Below are 18,499 nucleotides of genomic sequence, written 5' to 3' on the forward strand. Positions count from 1 at the left end.
TGAGCTCAACGGAAATAGGTGTTCACGCTAACCAGGAGAATCAGCCGGCTAATCTTGTCGTGACCTTATTTCAAATCTTTCCTTCAATACTTTGAAAGAAATATGGCTTTAATTAGTTCTTTCGAGAAGCAATTTACTTACCTAACTTACCTTGAAGGCACAAGGAAGTGTACATGCACAGACACAGAGAGAAAAACATTCTCTACAGAAAGCACAGACTTTACTTTTTCTAGAACTGCGAACTCAGCAAAAGGTTAAATGATCATGCCAAAGCTTGCATCCATTAATATACCAGACACACACAGTTTGCTTCAAAAGTCTTGAAAAAAATGCACATTGAAATGCTGTCAAACAACAGTGTTAGTCACACAATTTTGGAACTGGCAAGCAGAAAAAAAATCACCTGAGAGCAGAAAGGCTTCAGCCAGTGAGTGGGTGCAGCACTGGAATGATGAAATGGACTAAAAGCAATGAGGGAGATTGACAGAGAAGACAGCCAGGAAAAAAAACAAAACACAGACCTTAACTTGGTTATACAGAAAAGCATCAGAAAGATTATGTAGGCACAGAGAAGAACAGGCTAAAATGAAACTGCCTTTCTTCATTAAACCATGAATGAGGGCAAATAAGTAGGAATCTTACTAACAGAATATTAAGATTAAAAAAAACATAAATAAAAAATCTACCAATTAGACTGATACCAATAAAAAAACCTTGCCAACAGATTCACCTGCAAAATGCCAGTGGGATATGCAGCGTAATTAAGATTCCTCAGGAAAATGTTTTCATTATGCAGATTCCTGATTTCTGTTGTGGGAATGCAGGGATTTTATTCCTTATTATATAAATCTATAAGAGTCAATGCCATCTTTTTAATTTTTTAAAACGAATTTTAAACTTCCTCCTAGTAAGATTCATGTACTTTACATTCATTGGACATCAGAGATTTACAGATTTCTTACTATATCACCATTTCCCATACCAATGGTATGTTTACCATTACGCTCACTCTGCTGAAAAGCAGAAAATTTCCTGTAGTAAACAGTAGGAGAAGATTTTGGGAAACAGTGTTCCTAAGGACTGTGCTGTTGACAAACAGACAGAGAACTGATTGCAAGCCAAATTTTAAAACTTTACCACTTAGCAGTTTGCTGTGTTGCAGGAGTAACATGCTAAATCACAGCACAGATTTTTTCCTTTTTAAAGTGAAACTATAATTAGCAAATAATTAAAGAGTATACAGTGTTCCAAAGTAGGTTTGGGTTTTTTTAAATGCTATAAAACCCAGATACAGATACGTTTTGTTACATACATACAGATGCCCACCATGTTACTATAGTTGTTGCTGTGTCCAGCCAATATTCTAGCAAAGTTTTGCTGAATACATGTTTGAGCATTAATGGCAATTTATTTCAAATGAATGCTGCCTTACACCTAAACAATTTTCTTCAATCACTTTTTCAAGTTCTGTGCATAAACTAACATTTTTTTTCCCCCCAAAATACATAATCATTCGAAAACGTGAAAAGTTTTATCCTCATAGTTTAAAGGAAGTCAAATTATCTAGAAGAAAAATCCAGTTTGCCATTTCCTTTAAACAGAAGATAATTTCCTCTTTATACCTAAGAGAAAACTGCCAGCCCATAAGCAGCACAGTCATTTAAGACCACTGGAAGATCACTGGATCCTCAACTTTGGTTCTAACTGAATGCAACATTATTTCCTATTATTTAAGCCATATTCTTTTGGCTAGAAATAGATGCTACAGATGCTTTTAATTTTAGGCTATACATATTACCATGCTTATGTATTTACCTATTTCCTGGTTAACTTCTGAATTTAAACACTCAAGTATTTAAGAGGCAGGGAGCATGCTTCCCTTGCTGGCTAACTAGGCTGAAAGTAATCAGGATTTGGGATGTTAGCATCTCCTTGCCACTAAATAGCTTACTTAACCTATCCCAACACCTTCTGATTAAGGCAGACCTTGTTGAGAGAAGAAAGTTACTTAACAGCTGCTCCAGATAGAATTTCGCCTTTCTGCCATTACACATTGAAATGAATGAAATACCCAACTAAGAATTAATCTCCTTGGAATACATCTTTAGGTTTTTGTTGTTTGCTCTAAACTTGTATTTAAAAAAAAAAAAAAAATAAAAAAATCCAAAAGACAATAGGAGCAGTGCCTACCCAGAGGAAACACAGCAGTGATTTCACTTACAGATGAGTGCCCCATAAACTGATATTCCTCAAGTCAGGCACCTAATGAGGAAGCCTCGATTTGAGAAATAAGTCAGGTCTAATTACATTACCAGTTCCTTTGACTTAGTTGCAATCAAGCCTTCACTCAACTAAGATTTGCTCTTCAAATTTATTTCAAAACTTTGAATAAATTAGTAGTACAGATTATACCCATTATCATCAAAGGGTATCTATCGCATATAAGAAATGAAAAAAGGCATGACTAGGAACAATGGCAATTAAGTACATGATTAATTTTTCTTTTTTTCTTTTTAACATATTCATGCAAATTATGAATCTCATAACCCAAAGCAAAGATGAAAGCAAGAAAAAAACAGTATGTGCCATGTTCAGGTTTCAAAACCCAGTCATTTATCACAAATATTCCCCAAACATCTGAAAGAATACACATTCTTTCTTGGTCTAATGAAAAAAAAGAAAAAGGAAGAGGGCGGGGGTGGGAGCACGGTTTTTGAATATACCATATGCCCCATGGTCTGATCACAGGATAAAACAAGAGAAAAAAATCTACAAACATCCTTCATCCATTGCCATGTTTTGGAAATGTGTCTGGACATTGCCCTTCATGCTCTAACATACAGTACATTTCATATTGAAATTTTTGATTGCACACCTCATTTATATCAGAAGCAATCCACCATTCAAGTCACACATTAAATTGTATGAAAAGTAAAAAAGCAAACAAACAAAAACCCAACAAAACCCCCAAAGAAACAAACAAAAAACCCTCAAGAAAATAGCGAGGCTGTTAATTTTGAAAATCTGAAAGGCAAAATTGAGCAAGACACAGAAGAATTTAAACCCTACAGAATTTTCTTCACCCATTCAAGCACATTTTCAAGTGATAGCTCTGCTTCCCGGTACATATGAGTAAGTACCTCTAGAAGAGCACAGAGGAATGGCACACCAAGGCTCAAGAGTTCATACAAGTAGGTATAGTTATATGCATTGTCCCTGAAATGAAGATTGGTAGCGTGCAGAAAACCATGCATCCAGCTAGACAGGCGTCTGGGAATGTCAAGCAGATCCCTTGTCACCCGAAGGGGCCAGCTTAGTGTGACCCTAAAGAAGGAAGTCAGGATACCTGGGGACCTGTCCTCTGGACTGCTAGCAGCAGACAAAGTGCTTTCTGTGGTGGTCTCTGTGGGTTTGGGTTCCTCTTTCTTCCATGCTTCTGCTGTCTCCTTATATAAAGTGTTAAAAAAAAAGTTATATATATACTTCTAAAATATGGCATGTCCAATTTCTGCTACTGTTTTTAAGTCTTTATATATATATATTTACTTCCAATTTCTCCTAAGTTCACATTTATTTTGTATAGAAAAAACTGAATTCCATTTAGAACCAGACTATAAATAAGTCAAACAAAACCAGGAGGTTATATTTTAGTATTGATTTTATTGCTTCTGGATATTAACTAGAAAACATCTCTCACACACACATACATTTGCAAGTATTGCACCCTGCTCCAGATAAAGCTGCCTCAACATTCCCTGCATTACTAATATAACCAATACATACCTTTCCTTGGATCTGTAAGGTTGCTCTTCTCTTTCTCTGCTTAGTACTGATTTTGCAGTGTGTAAAATGAGGTTTACAGTAAAATTTACCTACAAGAGGAAAAAAAAAAAGAAAAAAAGATATTTCATATATATATATATATATATATATATATATATGGACTGAAACCCCACTGTTGCATCCATAAAAAGATAAAATCAGGATAATTAATGGTCAGGCAGCAAAAGGAATGGGAAACTTGCCACCGACTGAATAGCTCACAGCTCTGAATGGGTTTCTTTGACAGTACACAGATTTGCACGTTTGTTAAATAAGGCAAGGTCATTTATCTACCACATAGGTTTAAGATTAATTAATAGCAGAAACCCAAAATTCAATAAATACAATGTCACAAACCAAAACAAGGCATCAAGCCGCAAAAACTCAAATAATCAGTTAAAAAAAAAAAGGCTTTGCAAAAGATTCTCTGGACTTCAAAAGAGCCACTTTTGGCCTTGAGTCTTTAATCCTTTTCCAGAAAGAGATCAGGTTAATATTCCGACTTACTCAAATCATTTGGAAGCAGCAAGGGAATTTCAATTCAGTTTAATAATTTCCCTCTAAACAAAAAACAAACAAACAAACAAAAAAATCCACAAAACAAACAAGCAAACAAAAATGGGGGTGTAGGTGGGACTGAGTGCCCAAGATCTGAATCTCCTGTTCTACAGTAGACTGGAATAAATTACACGACTGCTCGGCCAGTACTACTGCTTTCAGTTCCTGAGCTGTAACATCTTGAAAGAGATAACCTATATTCCCTTCATCTGTGTAAATCTGCCACTATCATGTCTTACCCTTGTAGATCATGTTATTTAATGGCCAGTTATAAATGAGAGATGAGAGTAATTCTGTGCTGTTGGAGAAAAAAAAATACCTTTCCTCTTCCCCTCCCTCCCTTTGTCCTGTGCTTGGACAAATTGCATTTTGATCACTCAATTTATATTCCACTGAGGAATTCTTCATTTAAAGCTCAGGTTGGTCATAACTGGATTATTTTGAAAGACAAGAACTGTAAGTACAAGGACTTGAAGATAACTATGGACATGAACAACATACTTGGCAGACCTCCTCTTTAATGAACTACTCGGCCAGGTCTTTTTCCCTGGCTCCCTTAAAAACATCAGTACTTACACAATACTTAAACAATCAATATTTAAAATATTCTCAAATAGTTCCTCTACTACCTTCTTCAACATCAAAGGCGTAAATTCCTAAGCGGAGTGTTGTAGAACATATTTCACACTTGAAGCACTCCCTATGAAAGAAGTGGCCTTCTGCACTCAGCCGCTCCATAACATATACCCGTTTTTTGCAGAAATAACAAATGTCGCTCCCCCCGACAGACTGAGGGAATTCTTTTCGCAGAGATGCCTGTTGAACGATAAAAATAGAAATGCACATAAAGCTGTTGCACTACACCCAGATATAAATTCTTAACTGGGCAGCTTCTTTACCTGCTTGAATTTTTACACAGCACCCTCCACACACAATTAAAATAAGCAGTCAGCTTTTTTATTACTCATTTGCTACAATTCTGTAGGTTTATGCTGCAATTCATAAATCAGACATCACAAGGACTTTCAGGGGTGAGTTTCAGCTGGGCTTGTATCCAGCTTCCCTCTGGGAGTTCACTGACATTTTGTGTTTACTCAAGTACAAGAGCAGCATCAGCCCCAGATGCTCTTTCATCACCCTGCACCGCACTGGCTCAGGCACTTGCATCTCACGGTCTGAGGGCATCGCTGCTTCTCAGAAGAGGGCAAAGGCAGACCTCGCCAGCCTCAAATAACAGGCATGCAGAGCTAAGAAAACAGACATGCTGAAGCTTTCAATACACACTTGCTCATACACACTCTGGAGGAAAATGTAGGCTTGCATTTTAAGGTCCAGGAAGAAAACCTGACAGTCTTTAATGCTGTGTCTGAACTACTTTCATCACTGCAGACATGCTTCCCCTCTCAGACATGTTCCTCCCAAGACTACAGCCCAAGCTGGGGCTTGGTTTGTTAAAAAAAAAAAAAAAAATCAATTTCACTCCTTCCACAAACATGCAGAATATTTTCAACTCATTGGACTTTAGAATAAGATCCATATTTACAACTGGAATCTATTGTGAAAGTTTTTGTTGAATTTGGGCTGCCATACATCTCACCCTCTCTGGATATACATGCAAAGGGTACAGAAAAAATAAAAAGGTACAGAAAAATAAATTAGAAACTAATTAGATGCCACTGGACTTCCCTTTTCTTATTAGAGGTAGGTATGAGGACGTTACTTTGCATTAGTTATAAGTCAGTACAGATGAGCAACCTGTCTTTACCACAGCCATCACCATCTCCCTTCCTTTCCACCATTCCCACTGCCACAGGAGAGGTTCTATGCATGGGACAGAGGAGGCATAGGCTCGGCAGAGCCCAGGCACATTCAGATATCAGCACATAGTCCACACAACTCATCTTTAGTTTGCTGGCAAAAGGCAGCCTTGGAACAACTTAATAATGTTAAGTTCAAGTCACAATTTTTATTGTCACATTGTCTTGGTGCTTAAAAGTTAAGGACCTTATTCCAAATCTGCCATCAATAATCCATTTTGCTGTGATGGATCGTTTCAGAGCATGGAACTTCCCAAATGAATAACCATGCAAATGGGAAAATATACCCATATATATACGGTTTTGAAAATACAATGTTAATAGAACAGATAGTTACAGTGAAGTGCAAGCAACTGAGTTTGTGCTGGCTAATAGGTAAGTGTCCTCACCACAACACAACATCTTACTTCACTTCCCAATACCTGACAGCTCTGAGCAGTAGAGGCAGAAGACTGAGAATGAGGAATGGGGCAAGAACCTGTAGCTCTGTCCAGAGACTGCTTCTGAATTCAACACGGAACAGTGCCAGAGTTTAAAAACAGCTCTCCAAAATGAGGCACAGTGATTCAGCATTTGTGTGTTAAAAATAACTGCATAAACATATACTATAACAAAACTTTCTTTAGAAGCCCCCCTGATTAATAATTGCCTTCTGTTACTAACTGTACCAGTAATTACATAAAATAAAAGCCTTCTGAAGTTTTAATTCATACAAATAATAAAAATATAAATAGAAGACACTGTGAACATTTCCAGCACATCCACACATCAGCAAATTTTGCCAGTATGCACTTGATTCCTTAGTAAACGTTAGACTAAGACCTTTCATAATGCTTGAAGTGCTCCACAGCCACAGTCTTAAGTTAGGATGTTAGTTCTGGAAACACCACTCTTTAAAATCAAGTTATTGCTTCTTTTTGGGTTTGGTCTTACCAGTTCAAGGGGGTTAAGCTGTGGCTTGGGTCTGTGATCATTCACATACAGATTGACAAGAACTTCAGCCACAGCTCCAATTGCACATGATACCTTTCCTACAGTCATCTAACCAGAAAAGAGAAGATGAATAGAAGGGAGAGCTTTAGTTTTTCTTGAAAAAGGATTTAATGAGAAAAGGACAAGAATGATTTGAAAACATGCAAACAGCAATAAAGAGAGGCTAGGAGAAAGAGCAGAGCCAAAGTCTAGCAGAGCACAAGCATGTTCATTTGTTATCAGCATGGTCCAGCTGGTGGCCACAGGTGGCTTCTATGCAGCTCGCACACTTCTCTGTGAAATGATGGAGAAACAACTGCTGGGAGCAAACACTCCCACAGCACAGTCCTCCTGCCATGCCTGTGAAAGGCTAAGCTGGGAGCTGCTGCCTGGCTATCAGGGTTGGAGTGTTTTGATAGATGGAAAAAACCAAACCCTGTTGTTCATTTTGACTTCTTGGAAGTTTGTTGTTCTATTTAATAGGAGTGCGGACTAAACTTTACATTACCAGACTACAGACCTTGGCATTTCAGGAAACATCCTATGAAAATGTAGTAGAAATCCCACATACATTTAGTTGATGCTCACAAAGCAACCATTCTCCCTCTTCCCCATTGACTCAATGCCAGGGAAAACTGGAGAAACCATGTTCATGAAAGGAAGCCATCTCCTTTAATCTGCTTCATCACACTATAGCAGCCACAAATGTTAGGCTCTTTCTAACCAGATTTATCAAATAGACAGGCCTGCAAGGAGACTGCACTTCTTTAGGCTGTGGCTCCAAATGCACCACCACCAGATCACTGACTGCATGGTCCAGGCTTCCTTGCCAAAACACATGCCTGGGGAGTGGAACAGTAGAAAGTGGGGTGTGTATGACAGGCAGGCAAGTAGGTATTCTAGTTCCCTGTTCCTGGAAAAAAAAGACTGTGAAGACTTCTTAGAGCTATAGAAATATTTTCCACCCTAAACCAAATTTGCTGTAGTGACTTTGATCTTAGTTTTATAGTCAACATAAGATCCCACAACCTCTCTGGTAGCAAAGGCAGCAAGAATAATCCTGGTAAGGCCAGGGATCTGGTATTGTGCTTCTGAAGTCAGAACATTCTTATCATTTCCTAGGGGATCCACTGTCTCATATATTGTGCTCCATTTGCCTCCCAAAGAGTCCAAATTTTAAAGTCTCACACTTGTCAGTGATATAATTTTTTTACTGCCACTACACAAAGTCTTGCTAATGGAAAGGTTTTAAAATATCAGAAAGCTACCATGAAGAAAGGAGAAAAATATAAAGGCAATGGTATTTATGCTACTTTAAAATAATTTTGAAACATTCGTATCAAGTTTAAAACAACTATGATGCATTGTGGGTGTGTTTTCAAAAATTATGATAGATAAAAATATTCTTGCTAATAAAAAAAATATAATCCAAAGGAGTATGTCCAGCTCCTTACAGCTTCCCTTATCTTTTGAGAGTTATCCTATAATTAACTTAATATCCAGATAGGCACAAAATATGCATGTTAAGACAACAAAGGCCATTCAAGGAATAAATTTCTGTCCTGTTTGGTTCTGATTATTATAAAAAGACTTTAAAAGGTCGTTCAACATCTGCAGAACTTGCAGGGTAACAATAGCAAAGTAAACTGTTAATTACATACTATAGTGCTGTCCCAAGTGGTACACTAGATTATTAGCCAACAGAAGAAGTGTTACTTGCTACTACAGGAAAACTATGCTCCTTTGTATTGTTCAAGATCATAGAAGACAAAGTTTTCCTCCCCAAATTCTGCCCTTCAGAATACGCTGAGTGACTTTTAGGCCACATGCAACTTATTACCTATGAGCTCCTAGGTAAAAGCAAGCTTCTGAAGTTAGCTGAAGCAAAAAGTTTACCTTGAACTAGCTAAATGCTAGAGCAATCACTTGAACAATAAGGCTGTGCCCAGAATGCAAGTAGTTGAATTTCAGGAAAAGTATTCTTAAGCTTGAACTACACCTTGAAATTCATCAGGTTGGCTGATTTCTGTTCTCCACCCATTGGAGCAATCTACCTCAACATTAAAGCAGTCAAAACAAGAAAATTGCACGTTTGTACATACTTAAAAAAATGTTATTAAAAGGAAATGTTATTGTAATGAAAGTGAACTTACATTCCATGTAAAAGCAAGTGGGATTTCAATTTAATCTAGTAACCAAAAGATTGCTGACTATTCTCATCTCCTACAACCACCACCAACACAAACGTTGTTGCTACCCACCAGCGGGAAAGGGCAGGAGGCAAGTGGACTTGAGGACTGAAGAGATCTCACTTTATACAAAGTGTTTAATAAGGCCACATTACTGGGGAAAGATCTCTACTGGTTCTCCTTACTGAACCAGGTATGTGGGTAGGCAAGAGGAGACCAATTTGCTACAACCTCGGCACCACACCTTCCAGGTGATGTGCAGAGGGGCCTAGATAGATTGGAGCATTGGGCAATGATTAAGGGGATAAAATTTACCAAGTCCAAATGCCGAGTTCTGAACTCAGGATAGAGTAATGCCAGGCACAAGTATAAATCGGGAGAGGGGTGGCTGGAGAGCAGCCCTGCAGAACGGGATCAGGGATTGCTGGTTGGCAGCAGACTCAGTATGAGCCAGCAGTGTGCCCTGGCAGCCAAGAGGGTAAACCCCATAATGGAGTGCATCAAACACAGCACCAACAACCAGTTCAAAATAGGGGACTATCCCACTGTATTCAGCATTGGTGCAGCCTCACATTGAGTACTGTGTGCAGCTCTGGGCCCCACAACTGGAAAAGGATGTGAAGTTCCTTAACTGTGTCTGGAGGAGGGCAACAAAGGTGGTGGGAGCACTGGAAGGCAAGTCTTGTGAGGAGCAGCTAAGGACTGTGGGCTTGTCTAGTCTGGAGAGAAGGAGGCTAAGGGGTGACCTCATTGCTTTCTACAGCTTCCTGAGGAGGGGAACTGAAGAGGAGGTGCTGATCTCTTCTTCCTATAACCAGTGATAGGATGCTTGGGAATGGTTCAAAGCTGCATCAGGGGAGGTTCAGACTGGACATCAGGAAGCACTTCTTCACCAAGACAGTGGGCAAACACTGGAACAGGCTTCCCAGAGAGCTGGTCGATGACCCACACCTGTCAGTGTTTAAGAGGCATTTGGACAATGTCCTTAGTATCATGCTTTAGCTTTTGGTCAGCCCTGAATTGGTCAGGCAGTTGGACTAGATGATCATGGTACATCCCTTACAACCAAAATATTCTATTGTGTTCTATTCAAAAGCAATTTAATTACAAAATACAAACATCAAGGAAGGATAAGAAGCCACCAGGCCACCTCATGAGCACTTGCAGAAACCTGCAGAGAATGGGAGGGATGGGGTCTAGCCCACAAGGCTAGTGACTTCTGCCCTAGTATTACAACAGCACAACCACTGAGCAACCTTGTCTTCTCTAAAACTCACCCTGGTTATGGACAAGGACTTTAGTAACATCCTCACCCATGTAATCATGTAAGTGTAATAAATTCCAGTTGCAGGAGAGAGGGTCTGACCCCAAAATCTACACACATTCCTGTAGAGAACCTGTCAGTTCTTACATGGCTTAGCTTCAGTTGACAGCACACAGATCTCTGCCAGCCTGATGCCACTCATGTACCCTAGAAACTCACTATACACATAATAGGTTTTATATTTTGCTCATGCACTTACTACCCTTGAGGCTACTGGTGTACGTGAAGTGCTACACAACCCTGCAATTCTGTAGTGCTGGGGCACTACCAATAAATAGCAGGTTACTGCTCACAATTCAAGCAGGTTTATACCATTAGCTTTAAACCCTTTGTTGGAAAGGAATCTTAGAGTTACCTTACACAGTAAAGTTCAGAAAAAATCCTCAAGAAAACACTTAAAAATCCACCACGTGTGTGTGATTCGCAAAGATTGTTGACCTGTCGATGACATGTTACCAAAGCTTTTCAGCAAGTTGATCAGAGTGGTTATTAATGTGGGAAGGGAAAGCTGCCTTCTCTGTTTCCCTGTGTTATTGTTCGTAACACCACAGCCAGCGAACAACTATGCCTGGTAGTATTTTCATAAAACAAAGGAAATACACTCTCTGCCTCCAAAAGCATACAACGCTTCCCCTTTGTTGTTTCATATCCTTAATGATTTTCCTGGTCTTATTTAGCTTTGAGAGTTATTTATTTACTTTTGGTACCACCTGCTACATATGTTTTACCTCAGAGATAAACAACATTTGAGTAATAAGTTACTGTGTGTAGAAAACACCCAAGCCCTGCTGGTAATTAGTCACCTCACTGAAGGGAAGCAGTTGGTCCAAACACTGCAGGCAGCAAAGCCTACTGATTGCAACATCACAGTTCTTATGACATATGGTGTGGATTCACGCATGCAAAGCTCAGATGAACACAGTTTTCCGAAGGTCAATCCAACTTAAAACAGAAAACAGGAATAAACAAAGCCCAGCCTGTAATATAATATTTGTTCATTCATAATTCTACCTATGCAAATTTTGACAGCTGATTAAAGCTAGAAGGTAGCTTTGATTATTACTGGCAACTTGCATATACTTTCATGTAGAAGTAAATTCTTAATAAATTGTAATGACTGTATGCCTTTAGAAGAAACAATATGCTTCCATAGCCTTCCTTTCAAGTGCTCCTTTCAGGACTGAGGCTTAACAACAGGTTTCTGTAATAAGACAGTATGATTTCTTAGCCACCATTTTCAATAAATATGGCACCATAACTAATACCATTCTAGTGAAAATTCAACAGTTGCAAAGGATCATCGTGTCTCATAACTATCTCAGTACTCACTTGAAATTAAAGTGACAGTTCTAACTACTTAAAGAATGGGAGGGTACTGATATTTATAGGTCATCTCTTATGAAATCTTACAAAACTCAGAAGACTTCCATTATCTTTTCTTCTGCTGGGAAAATGCAGAAACACTGAGAGCGGCATGAAGAAGCTTGTTCTGCTGGCTTACCAATCCTGACGCCCTTTTTCTCACTGAAGTCTAGACTTACCTCATGGTATCTCTCAGAACAGGGACCAGAAATACAAATTCTGAGTCCTATAACCCCAACCGCAAGATAACACAAACACAGGCAATTAATTACCAGTGCCTACTCAGAGAAGTCCAAATATACTGTTAAATTATCATGCATAGCACTTGAAAATGTGCACTGCGCACCTGAAATATGATCCAATTTTTATTTTATCGTGCTGCACATATAGCCAGTGTTTTAGAGTAGGATAAAATTTTCATGTTCCAAAAAGTGTGCAACCTTAAGACAAAAGCCAGGGACAAGAAGTCAACCATGAAAGGGCACAAACAGATTGCTTGTTATGAAATCAAGGCTCAGCAGGTGTTCTCTGAAAATCTGATACTCTCACAGTAAAACAGCAGTAAGAAACCTGCTTCTGGAAAAATTTTGCTTGAGAAATAACAAAAGATAAGCCAAAACATGGCCTGTGTAACTTAAAGAGAAACAGAAATTAAGTTGCCAAAGAGAGGTAAAGCTAAAGTAATGGGTATCACAGGACTGAACCAACCTCACAGCACATGAATATATAGTATGGAGATAAAAGTCTTGTACACCCATTAACACCTCACCAGCACATCACCAATGCAAGTAAGGGTCCTAGACATAGGTCCACAGAACCATTTAGTTCATCTCCTGTCCTCAGGACAGATCCACTTTACTTGTGTAAAGTGCACATTGGCACAACCTGCTCCAAATATAATCTGCTGCAGACTGCAGGCCTCCCCCAGCACCCTGCTACTTACTATTCAGGGGTCTCCTATCCGCATTCGCAAGCCCCACCTGAATCTCTGTTTTCATAGTGACTGTCCTTCACCCCTTACTGTGCTAAAATTGAGCACGGAGGACAAGTACCCTCCCCTTCACCGAAACAGCTTTGTGCAGACACCATGGCTGACTGACCCTGTCTAACCTCTCCGCTCCCTCTAGGTTACCCCTGTAGCATCTCCCTCAAAAGCGAGGAAAGTTAAAGCTTGCCTGTTCATTATCAGACCTGCTATTTAAAAATTCCCAAATATGCTGTGCCAAATGCACCATATTTAGACATACGTAATGCATACATTGTACAAGAACGCCTGAGCCTATGCAACCCTATGGAGCAGTATACTCAAGATGTTCATACCCATAGATCTGCCAAAGAATACATGTAGTCCTACCTAACTAGCCAAATATTTACCAAATGAGATGAATGTATATTTTCTGTACTGGTGACAGAGCAAGATTTTCTTGCCTCAGCAGCTGTGCTGCATTCTGCCATCACCTCTGGAGTAATGGCAGAAGGGAGAGCATTTTTCAATTGACGTAAACTTAGCCTGACTGAAATCAAGACATAACAAAATATTGCTACATCATTCAAATACAATGGCAAGCTAATAAAAGGCTGTAAGTGTAGTTCAAATAAAGCTCAGTTGCATTAAAACACCCAAAAATGACTGCTCAGGCCAAACGCTGTCTATGAAAAAAACTTTAAAACCCAGTAAAATTATGGCTCTGTACAGAGTTTCCGTATGATTAAGAACTTAGTTCTCATATGTTAAAGGGTTGTTCATATAGTTTGGTTTTTTTTTTCTTTATTCTCATTGCAGTGTCACAATGGTTCTCCAAATAAAATGAGCAACAGGCCCCTGTATTTTGGAAACCATTACTTAGCTTAAAACCCATCACATGCTATACCTCCTAGGTCATAGAAAGTAAGAGGTAAATCCAGGCAAAGGATTTACTTTGAAGCTGAAGAGAATTAGAGGATTACTGCAGTAAGGCACCTGCTGGGCTTGCAGTGTCCTTGAAGGACTCTGTAGCCTATATTTTTCTGGAGAATGAGAGGGAGTCTTTCGAACACAGATCCATCTCAACTGAGGGAAAGGGCTTTGCAAACTACAAGGCAGCTCAGTACCTAGCTTCTTGGTTACTGCTGGGCCTGTGAGCTCAATTTCCAACCAGCACTAACAATATGGTGCAAAATAACCTTAAAATACCTAGACCATTCCACTAAATGATCCTTTAGCCCACCAGATGGGAAATTACCTTCACCCATGGCTTGCCTAAAGTTGAGCAACACCCATGAGTAATTCATAAAACTACTGTTATTTGAATACAACAAAAGCAGAATGCTTTGCTCCTCCTCCCAGTAAATGCAGACAGTACCCAATTTTGCTGAATAGCACTTCTTTCATGTGTCAGGTAGCAGAGCCACCAGCTCCAGCAGCATGTGCACTGAGTCACAGCAATTGCCTTCCACACTCCTGGAAAAAATGATGTTTCCACCTTCATTTCCTCACCCACCCTATTCAATATTGTGAACCCAAGGTCTGTACTTGCCCTGAAAAGCTGAAAAAGAAACTTTCTTCAATTAAAATCCTTCTAAAACAAAGGGAGTTAGAAGCCAATATCATCATAACTTCCACAGATAAAAGTGTAGCCCCTTCTAATATCAGCATAAATAGTAAGAGCTGAATACCCAGTTCAAGTGTTACATAACCGCTTTCATTCAGAGTATGCACGTTTCCTCTCTGTAAAAGTTTGCTGTTACAAAAAACTGTATTCTACCAAATAACGTGCAGGAGCAAGTTTCAAGTACAAATAAGTAAACAAATAAAACAATGAAATTGGTCAGTATCTACAAGTGCTCATACAATTTCTAGTTAAAACCAACATTATACTGCAGGTTCCCCCCTGCAGTCCAGACAGATATTCTTATGAAAAAAAAAAACCAACCAAACACAAATGCCATCCAAGAACATCTAACTGATCCCATAACATGCAGTTAGCTATAAAATGTGAAGCTCTTTCTCTGTTAGGCATGTCTGTGGTACTGTCCAACAACAGAACATTTAAGATAAGCAGCAATGCGAAATTTTCAGAGCTGAAGTAAGAATTTTATTAGTTCTTTGCTTTGTTCTTCAGCTTTCTACCTGAACGGTTTTTAACAATGACTTTCCTCCTACAGACTTGCAGAATTAACAACAGTGAATAAAACAAAATTTGATTCCAATGTGAAATACAACAGATCTGCTGGCAGCACCTCCCATCCAAGCAGTTTCTCAAGCAGCTTTAGCAACATGTTTGGATTTAACACAAAAAACCTGTTAATAGAGTACCTGTCTAGAAGGAACAGCAGGGGAAGCTGAATTGACAGATGATGGAGAAGAGGCAGCAGCTGAATCATGAGGTGGAAGGCAAGAGGGAGCTGGGGGCTGAGAAGAGGATAAGCCTTTAGCAGATAGTTTATTCTGTGTAAAGCAGAAACAGGAGAGTTATCCAAGAGACAGTGACATTAGCACAGGTTAAGAGAGTGATTTCACAGTTATGCATGAAAAAAAATAGGAGAATAATAACTAAAATTCTGGGTTTTTTCTCTATTTCTGCACAGTGAGGAGCCACGGAAATTATCAAGGTAAAATCTTCATGGCAAATTTCAAAAATATTTACAGTGGACAGCAAGGTAAGATAGTGCTGGGAGAAAGCATAACAAAGCATAAGAAATGCCAGATTCCACCAAGAGCTACAAATTCATTAGAAACTGTGAGCTACCAGTGTATACTTAAGCACAAGACATCGTTTACTCTAACACTTGTCTCATGCTAAAGTACTCTGACTAGCTCTATGATTTAGATTGTGTTTTGCCTCAAATTATGAATACTACATAGCCACTTTCCAGTTACAGTGGAATCCACATGGCTTTTTGGATCCACCCAAGGTGAAAGGAAAGTTAGAAACAAAACTACTGCAATTTTCCCCCCATGATTTCTTGTATGTCTTCTAACTCAGCACTTTTTCAGGTACAAAAGCTAATATTCACCTTTGGAAGCTCCATGTACCCAAACATTGAGGCAAGATGTGCTGCTTTCTCTTTAATGTTCTTTTTATGGAATTCCCTATTTGCTATGGTCTGAGCTCTTTTCTGCAATAACAGCCAGGGAAGGAATGCCAAGAAAAGAGAGAGAGGGAGAGAGAGAAAAAGTTCTGTTAATGTCACATACATCATGAGAATATATCACGTTTGTAGAAAGACTTTTTATTGTCTTAATATAGCCTATAGTCAACAGAGAAAAAGCCAATACATCTAGGGACAATACAGTATACAGATTAACATATGCAGTTAAGATACAGAAAGGAAAAGAAATTGCTTGTCACCTGTTTCATTTTTTCCTCCAGGTGCTGAAGACGCTCAAGCACTCCAGAAAGTAGAAATGCAGCAGAACAGGCAGATGCGAGATTTTCAGAGGTTTCTGACAGACTGGGCTGGGTATCTGCTTTTTGTACAGTCTTTGCTCTCCTGGCCATATGATCAGAACCATCTAAAGACTGTTTGTGTTCCCTGACCTCGTGTTCACTCCTAGCTACCACCTGAAACTGGGAAACACTTGAAGTGAAAAAAATCTGCTTTCTGCACTACCATGCAGTATATGCAGCTTTTAAGGATGCTTCTGAAAGCACAGCACAGTCATGCACATAACTAGAAACAAAATGTTCTCACATCACTCTTTGCAAATTATCTACTGCATCTCTGATGCTTGCATCCATGCACTGAAGTAAATCAGTCCTGCATAACTTATGCAGGTCTTGACATCCTTCTCTAGGTTTGTGCCCGTTTTTATGAATAACCCCAGTTAGTATCAGTGCAGAAGAACACGATACTGCATCTCCTCCCAGGGTTTTTGGAAATTATTTTGTTTGCTTGTTTGTTTGTTTTAGTATTACATCTGCCTAAAACTAAGCTTACAATCAACTTGTAAGGATATCAACAGTAGTTCTCGGCATAATTCTAGATCTAGTGTAACCCGAGCCAAGCTATAATGTATTTAAGATTCAAATAATTTCAAGGAGTTCATTGAGGATTTCAGAATAGGTTTCTGAATTTGAATCTTTATATAGAACAGCTTTTGAAGTAAATAAAACATTTGAATCAGTTCCGCTTTATCAAATTCAGTCTTACCTTCCAGTTGGGTCTTTTCATGAGATTTTTCTACTTCATCCTATCTGTCCAATTCAATTAAATACATAAACTTTCAAAATTTCTCAGCATTAAAATTTAAAAATCTAATGCCAATCAACTTGCAGTGTGCTTCTGATGTTTCAGAATAGCAGACCTGCCTTTGAAACAGCAATTCTCAACTGGTTTATGAATCTGCATTTTTCATCAAGCTGTTTCGTAGATTTCCATATGCAATGCAGATCCCATTTCACTGAAGACTACTCTTGCAATGCCCCTACATGATATTTACTTCAATTTAAAATTCTGTTGTACAATGAATGTCAATACTATTTGATATAAGACTGCTTTCATTGGAAGTATTAAGAGAAAAATTTAGACAACATATTAAAAAATTTTGCCCCACGTATATGATGCAGCAAAAGAGTTTTCAGCAGAAATTCTTATCACAAGTTCTACTTAAAGAAATAAAACCTCTGGGCATCAATATCAGCTTTTCCATGCTCGAGCTTTTATCTCAGATATTTTTGCCAGGTTTCTTGGGATGGAAAACTCCCTTTGCGTTATCTTTACAATAGCTCTAACATCAAGTACATGCACAGACAAATTTTCAGATACTGCTGTAGTTTTCTCACATGTTAAATGTAGCTATGTAATTATATTTATACAGTTTGGACTCTAGATGTGATAACGCACAAATCAACACCTATGTTTTTAGGTTTGTTTTGGGTTTGGTTTGGTTTTATTTCCCCCCCACAGTTATTAATTCTTTCAAATAGTTTTCTCATCTGGTCAAGCAGGTATAAAATAGCCTTAAACTTCAATCTTGTTTTCACAATTCTGAGCTAAATGTATCTGTTAACTTTGCAGATTACATCCACATGTTGTTTTATATATTCTATAGTTACACAATAAGACTGAGTTCCCAGCAATGAGAGAAATAGTGTGATTGTCCGATGTTACCAATATGAGTTCCTACCTGCCTTTTTGGTTGAGGAGGAAGAAGACTTGCATCCTTAGGCTTAGCAAAGCGAGGATTAACAGGAGGGTCAGAAGAGAGCAGGGCTGGTCTATCTATTAGCTCCTTGTAAAGCATTTTTAAAATTACAAAGACAGAGTGGAGGGAAAAAAAAAAGGAAGACAGTAAATAGGATTCAAAGGTCTTTTGAGACAGAAAGAAATAAAAGCTGGTTTTAAAGACACATTACTGTGGAGCTTAACAACATGCTTTGTAGATTTTTGTTACTGACCAATTTTATTAACCCCTTCTCCCATCAAAGGTACCATTAAAATTCAGCGGGTTTAGTATTCTTTTAGAAAGGTTA

General features: G+C 38.7%; 1 protein-coding gene across 1 annotated transcript in view; it reads right to left on the reverse strand.

The window, feature by feature from the left end:
• The window catches only part of MICAL2 (microtubule associated monooxygenase, calponin and LIM domain containing 2), a gene marked incomplete at its 3' end in the record, with an annotated part of 115,544 nt that overhangs the window by 54,759 nt on the left and 42,286 nt on the right, over positions 1-18,499 (reverse strand). The window contains exons 18-26 of the mRNA XM_080617646.1: positions 18,154-18,258; positions 16,376-16,588; positions 16,041-16,142; positions 15,340-15,471; positions 7,131-7,238; positions 6,620-6,700; positions 5,010-5,196; positions 3,784-3,872; positions 3,347-3,446 (exon numbers count right to left, since the gene is read on the reverse strand). Coding sequence (XP_080473772.1) covers positions 3,347-3,446; positions 3,784-3,872; positions 5,010-5,196; positions 6,620-6,700; positions 7,131-7,238; positions 15,340-15,471; positions 16,041-16,142; positions 16,376-16,588; positions 18,154-18,258 — 1,117 coding nt within the window. The remainder of the gene's footprint in view (positions 1-3,346; positions 3,447-3,783; positions 3,873-5,009; positions 5,197-6,619; positions 6,701-7,130; positions 7,239-15,339; positions 15,472-16,040; positions 16,143-16,375; positions 16,589-18,153; positions 18,259-18,499) is intronic.

The sequence above is a fragment of the Psittacula echo genome (assembly GCF_963264785.1).
Source record: "Psittacula echo genome assembly, chromosome: 5".
In the NCBI taxonomy this organism is placed as follows: Eukaryota; Metazoa; Chordata; class Aves; order Psittaciformes; family Psittacidae; genus Psittacula; species Psittacula echo.